The 7,034-nt window shown below is 38.6% G+C and overlaps 2 protein-coding genes across 2 annotated transcripts in view; one reads left to right on the top strand and one right to left on the bottom strand.

Annotated features, from left to right (window-relative positions):
• The window catches only part of LOC104950880 (prolyl 3-hydroxylase 3-like), a 6,923-nt gene extending 4,520 nt beyond the window's left edge, over positions 1-2,403 (top strand). The window contains exon 5 of the mRNA XM_010777476.1: positions 2,381-2,403. Coding sequence (XP_010775778.1) covers positions 2,381-2,403 — 23 coding nt within the window. The remainder of the gene's footprint in view (positions 1-2,380) is intronic.
• Positions 2,404-2,645: 242 nt separating this feature from the next.
• LOC104950873 (membrane-associated guanylate kinase, WW and PDZ domain-containing protein 2-like) lies at positions 2,646-3,410 on the bottom strand. The gene is made up of 2 exons (XM_010777464.1): positions 2,965-3,410; positions 2,646-2,686 (listed from the first exon to the last, which is right to left on the bottom strand). Exons 1-2 carry the CDS (start codon positions 3,263-3,265, stop codon positions 2,646-2,648), a joined length of 342 nt encoding a protein of 113 aa, XP_010775766.1. The 5' UTR covers positions 3,266-3,410.
• Between the last annotated feature and the right edge of the window lie 3,624 nt (positions 3,411-7,034).

The raw sequence follows: 7,034 nt of genomic DNA, 5'->3' as shown, positions 1-7,034 counted from the left end.
CAGAGGATAGCGGTTCTTTACCGAAATGTCATTAAGAGGACTGTAGTCTATGCAAGGTCTCAGAGAACCGTCTTTCTTTCCTACGAAGAAAAACCCCGCCCCGGCTGGTGAAGATGAAGGGCGGATAATCCCTGATTTGAGAGAAGAGGAAATGTACTCGTCCATTGCTGCTCTCTCTGGTCTTGATATAGAATACAGTCTTCCCTTGGGAATGGGTAGGAGGTCAATGGGACAATCAAAAGGTCGGTGAGGAGGTAGCGACATGGCTTTCGATTTGTTAAAAGCTTCCTTTAAAATCATGGTAACATGGAGGTACTTTCTGTAGGTCAGGATAGTCAGGGTGATCCTACTAGGGTCTGTTGGTGCCTTAAGCGCTTTGAGCACCTGTAAAAGCGCTCCAATAAAAAATGTAATGCATTATTATTTATTATTATTATTATTAACAGAGCGTGAATGTTCACTAGACCCTCCAGGAAAAAGCGGGCAAAAATCCTTGATTATGCGGGCTAAATTCCTTGATTATGCGGGCTAAAATCCTTGATTATGCGATTAAACATGCGGGGTTTTTATGTGATTTTATGCGGTGAAATTGCGAGAAGTTGCGAAATATGCGAAATATGCGGGAAAAAAGAATAACAATTTTTTTAAATTATTGGGCTGTCTTATTTATTCTCTCTCACACACAACCTGCCACTAACGTTAAACCCCTTTACTATTCAATTAAACACATTCAATGTTTATTTATTGTAAAAGCAATTGGGCTATATTAATCTCACACCCCCCCCTCCACACACACACACTTCTCCGCCTTTTCAGTTACTCGTTCGTTATCTGCAGCTTCAATCTTGTAGGCTACTCACTTCGTTTCTTGTAGCCCTCGAAAGGGTTTTGGAGCTTGATGCCTCGGTGAATGTGAGTTGTTTGGCTTTTGATTTCGATTTTCTCTTATGCTCCAACACACAGTTGCACGGGGTGCAGAATAGTTTCCCCCCACTTTCGTAAAAGACATCGGGGTACTGCTTTGCCCGGTCTTTAGCTGAAATGTTCGTGGGTAAATGTGATGGATTCGATTTGNCTCTTTACTCTTCTCGCCGCAAGATGTCAGAACAAAGTGAAAAACAAACAAAATAAATAAATCTATTACTACCCGACATATTAATAATATGTTATGCCATTGTTTGTTTTTCACTTTGTTCTGACATCTTGCGGCGAGAAGAGTAAAGAGGAGATAGTCTGTGTGACTTACTTTAAATTGTGGGTAAGGGTAGATAGCCCCCATTGTTCTCTGACCTGTCAATCATCAAACCGGGGGTCATATTTCATTATGTGTTCATTTTGATCTGAGGTTGTACCCATTGATGTATAAAGAAGAGTTCTACCGCAAAGTTATTCTCCGTGGGGACTTCCGTCAACAATCTTGATTCTGATTGGCCAGAAGACTCGCAAAAACATCAGCAAAGATATTTTATTGAGAAGATGATCACGATGTGAGTTTTGAAAACCGTTTATGGTCTCCGGTACTTTCAGTCCAACGCTGACTGCATGCACAGCGTTAGAAAATTGGGCCTTCAAAATAAAAGTTTGACTTCCCCCCCCGAAAAAAAAAGAAATTCAATTTTTATTTATTTTTTTCTTCACTCACACATCCGCGACCCACTCGAAACGGGTCCGCGACCCACTCTTGGGTTGCGAGCCACCAGTTGAGAACCAATGCTTTAGATGGAGTTGGTGCATGTTAGGCCAATTTATATTTGAGTTCTGGCTGCTGCGTGTGTTGCAATTCAAAAATATCTAAAACAATTATGGAGTGCTGGACAGGACAATCTTGTCTTCCTGTGCCGAAAGTAAAACCACAACACTCGCTTCAGAAATCTTCTGCAAAAGATGTGAAAGCTGCGGCATTCAATTTCTGTGACCTCATCACACGGTATTCTTAAAATCTCATGACATCACTAAACTGTTGAAATAGGGACTTGGAAATTTGCTATACTATATCCCTTCCAAATCCAATCGAGTCCACTTAATGTAGCACTAATTTGATAATAAATATTGCATACTTAATGTGTGCTTATCAAAAAAAGTATGTGTGATAAAAAGTTGGAAATGTAGAAGAAGCATTTTTTTCTTTTAACTTCTTTTGACTGATAAACAGCCTCAGCCCAATGAAAATATTCAAAGTTTACTATCAAAGACGATCAGCAAATGCTCACATCGAATATATTAGAGAATGATTTGCATGGTTGCTTTAAAAGATTACAGTATTGATTAATAACAACGTTTTTAAATACACACTGATCAGTTTGACTACTTGTTTTATATTTGTCAGGGATACTTTATATAGATTTTTGACATGTTTGCTTTTAATATTGTGATTCTTTAGTTTCAGAGGCTGATGAAGAGTAATCCAATATAGTGTAATCCAATATATAATCCATTGTTTATGCCATTGGTATTATACCTGGCTTCTTGATATTCAGTAATCTTGACCTACGGTGGCTACATGACATTTAGAAATATTACAGTACAGCATCAATATGGTATTATAAGTTTGTTGTTGTTGTTGTTGTTGTTGTTATGTACAACATTAAACTACACTTTTGCACTTGAATTTAGTACAAAACGTGAGTGTGTATTTTCTGACTGCCCTAAATGTAACACACCCCCTTACAAGCTATATTACACCACCCTGCAAACACAAACAAAACACGTCTAAAACACATTTTTACAACAACTAATATGAATAAAATGTGTACATAAGACTTGCAACAACAATAAAACACTGCAAAAAGTTCATTTTCGCGACAATGTTTGCTAATAGCATCGAGAGGCTATCAGTTTCAGAAGACAAAAGCACTGCTGTCAAAACACCAAAGCGTGTCAAAAAGCTAACGGTTTCCAAAAATGTCCGAACAAGAAAACTACGAAATGCGGGAAAAGTTGTCGTGAGAGCTTGAAAACACTTACCTTGTTTGACACACTTGAGTCGGACGGGGTCTTTGCTGTGTTTGACCACAGCATGGACGTCCCTGGTGGTGAGTCCAGCCACCGGGGTATCATTGACTTCCAGGAGGAGTTCATCCGTCCACAGTTTGCCGCTGTGGCACACCGCTGTGCCCGGGAGAAGCTCGCCGATAACCGGGAACTGTCCATTCTCTGCGCCGCCCTTCAACTCCAGCCCCAGCTCCCCCTCCTCATTCCTGCAAAGGACACTCTCATGGACTTTGTTAGTCCAGTGGTTCTTCCTCTTCTTCAGGGTCTTGGACATGGCTCAAACAAGGGGAAATCACATGAGTGCGGTCGTGGAAGAAGTTTTTCCGTTCTTTGAAGTCCCCCAGTGTCAGCGCCACACTGTAATGTGTCCAGTTTCAGCAGTAAACGCCACTTGTATCCATGTCAGCGCGCAGCAGCTGGATCATCAGTCTGCCTTTGCATTAACTGGGAGCTGCTCAACTTGTGATGCCTTCAAGCGATATCTCAAAGATCGGTATTGACAGGTTCGCTGTTCAAAAGCGACCTACTGTAGTTAAGGAGTAAAACAGAAATGAGGAGAATGAATGCAATAGGCCTACATTGAGTTTAATTATTAATCTGACTGGTTAGTGAAAAAACCTGAAAGCCAATTAACAACTAACAATGGTTGAATAATTAATGTTTATGAATTGATCAAAAAATATATAATGGTAATTTAATTGACCTACACACTTTTTTGGCCCAATTATGTTAACAATTTATCAACACATTTGTGTTTTTTTAATGAAAATAACTTTGTTGAAAAACACACTAACTCAACTATATGTAAGGAATTACTTCTACAAGTTTGTTTTTGTAGTTCTACCACTTTAAAGAGATTTATTTTAAACAACCAGGACATCCTTACATTATCGTTACAACTTTCAATGCAACAAACCTCGTTACTTTTTAGAAATGAACTACTGTAACACAGAACAATCGTAAAGTGCCAAATGTTTTCAAAATGTATCAATCAATCAACTTCTAAACTTGTAGTCTACAAGTTTACGAGGGACACCTGAAGGCAGCATTCAGCTCCAACAAACCCAACTGACCCGGATGTGAAGGCAGCAGGAGGAGGAGAGAGGCAAGGCTTTTCCCAAATCCAGCTTTCCATGGAAAAAAGGAAAAGAGAGAGAAGCTGAGTAGCGGTATTTCCACTGGTATGGCAGCAGAGCAGAATACAAAGTTTTGACACCACAAATATGTCTCTTTGTTTGGCATTTTGCTAACAGTGACTTCATATGCTGCAGTTTATAAGCTTTAGAAAGTAAGATCAACTGACTCCACAAAAAAAAAAGCTTTTTTTCCAGCTACTTACTGAAAGTGGGATTATCAGTTACAGTCTATTTGTGTCTGATCAAGGGGCCTAAAAAGATAGTTTGTTAAACATGTTTTCATTATATTTTTTTAGGTGAACTTGACAGAACACCCATTTTGTTGCACTAAGCGATTGTATTTTAAGAAACTCATCCAAGGGCATCAAATAATTCTCAGCATCTTCTCCATAATGATATTTATATTTCAGAAGCTTATACAGTTCTCTTTAGCAGCATTTGTTATTCACACACTCAGCTATAGCTTTAATAGTTTTGTAATTTGCGAGAAGAAATGGTTGGAAAAGGAAAAATCCCCCCCATCTCGAACTAGAGTGTATGACTGAGTATAATCCATCTTCAAACAAATGTATGTTCTGGGTATTTTCCATCACGGGTCTTTAAAAGCCTCTCCTTACATCTCTTCTTATTCAGTTACTGAGCTCGTATTTGGTAATGATAGTTTGCTGCTTTAATGCCATAATTGTATAGATATACGATAATAGCAGAGTTTTCTCTAGTGGCAAGTTAATCCTTTTTTAGATGAACAATCGTGTTTTTCTCATAACAAATTAAACATTCCTGTAATCACTAGGGTTAAGTGCACTTGTTTCCCACAAAAGGCATCATCATGTGTCATTGAGTCTGCTTTATTCAAAAGTATTTTCTGGAAAATACCCAAACTAATGTAAAAACTGCAAAATACCTGCAGTGAAGTTAGTTTTAGGTTGGATTTTGGAGAGATATTCACTCACATCCAAACTCCATCTTTAATCCAAAGGGTTTCATGTGTTTCTTCAATACTTCAGTTATGCTAAACATGTTTTATTGATCATTTTAGTTTCAGAGTCATGTGACCCATTGACTCCAAATAAAGGCAGCATTATTGTTACTACACTGGACATTAAGACACATCTGTTTTTGTTGAATTGTATGGCATCTTCTATTTTATACAGATACTGTTATTGAAAAGTTTTGATTGCTGTTTTTGATTGCTGTCAATAACCACAATGTCATGTGACCCAGTGATTCAAAATCAATGGACCAACTTTTTATTAGATTGAAGTCCACCTTCTAGATCAATCTCAATATCTTTATGAAAACATAGCAGTTCTTTTGTTGTATTTTTTAAAGAGATTCATCATTTATCTGTATGCTAAATATGAAGCTGGACCCAGGCGGGAGTTAGCTTAGCATTACAAATGGAAACAACTAGAGTAAATAACCCAGACTTTAAAAACAACAATTAGTGGTGTACGCATTTAACCCTTTTTTGTGTTCCTTTTGACAGAAGTCCCTAATGTCATATTTTCTACAGTCGATCTAATATATAGCTAAATAAGTTAATAATTCTCAAAAAGACTACTTCTTTAAGTATATTCAATGCAAACAGTTTGAAATTAGCAATAAAATAACAAAGGATGCTCTAAGTGTGTCCACAATTTAAGCACATCAAAACAGAGGAAGAAAAAGCAGGTATCTAACAGACAGAGGCCGTTTCTCAATCTCGAGGATACTGGCTTCCAAGCCAATATTTCAAGGATGCTACATCATCGAGTGCCGCCGAAGTACTGTTCCAATGTCCAGCATACTTGGAATTCCACCGAGGCCGCGTCCTTGGTTTGGGGGAAATTTCGAGGCTGCACATGGGTAGACTTCGCGTCCTTAAAACCCCCACAATGCTTTGCGCACGAACCAGTTTCAAAAACCCTTGCGGAGAATGGCTGAACCGACGCAGCACACATTTAAATGTAACTATGTAGTGGCGTAGAACATGTGTTGGTAAATATGTTACTTTGTTACATTTGTTATCACCAAAAAGGTGTTCCGTGAAAGTAAAGCAAGTTCATAATTAGATAGACATCGTGAGGTATTTATTCGGTACAGTTTATGTTGAAACCGTTAGAGAGAGTGGCACACTTGTTAGCCTGTTCCATTCTTCTTCGTTTTCCGAAGCCGTGGCTTGGAAGCATACTTGCTTCGTTTCTGAAGGAAGTGACTTGGAAATATGCGACTACCATGCCAGCATCCTTGCGATTGAGAAACACCCATCCACTCAGCCTTATCTTTTCTCAGCCGAGAAACTCCGCTTCTACTTCTACTTCTTCTAACTTCTACTCCGCAGAGTTTCGCAGCAGCGAGCCCCGCAACATCCCGCAAACACGGCACCCAGACCCCACGCAGCATTCTCATATGTTTGTCATTACTGTTGTCATTTTCTGGTTGCTAACAAACGCCATTGTAACAGATAAACACACATCAGAGCACAGTGGGCTCATAGGGAACCTCCCTGTGAGCCCACTGAGCTCTGCAGGAGCTCCAACAAGGCGTTTAGGACAAAGAGTGAATAAACATACTATACAGAGATGCTGTATGAAAAACCAATGTGATTTTGGAAATTTGCACAATTTAAATCTATTCTAGTAGACCTCAACAATGGAATTATGATCAGTAGAAATGGCCATGACATGGGACCTTTAAGTTCTTGTCTGNCAATGTAAATCTATTCTAGTAGACCTCAACAATGGAATTATGATCAGTAGAAATGGCCATGACATGGTACCTTAAAAGTAATTTCAGCAAAAACATAAAAAATGAATGAAACAATGAAAATTGTGTTTCTGATGTACTGTACTTCCGATTTATTTGAAGCAAACCAAAATGAATTACCTTAAAAAACGACTTTCATAAAGACAAGGGACATGTTAA

Source organism: Notothenia coriiceps, unplaced genomic scaffold (genome assembly GCF_000735185.1).
Source record: "Notothenia coriiceps isolate Sejong01 unplaced genomic scaffold, NC01 NC01_scaffold00000339, whole genome shotgun sequence".
NCBI lineage: Eukaryota > Metazoa > Chordata > Actinopteri > Perciformes > Nototheniidae > Notothenia > Notothenia coriiceps.
The sequence above is the reverse complement of the archived record's forward strand: the minus strand, read 5'-3'. Positions and strand labels throughout refer to the sequence as shown.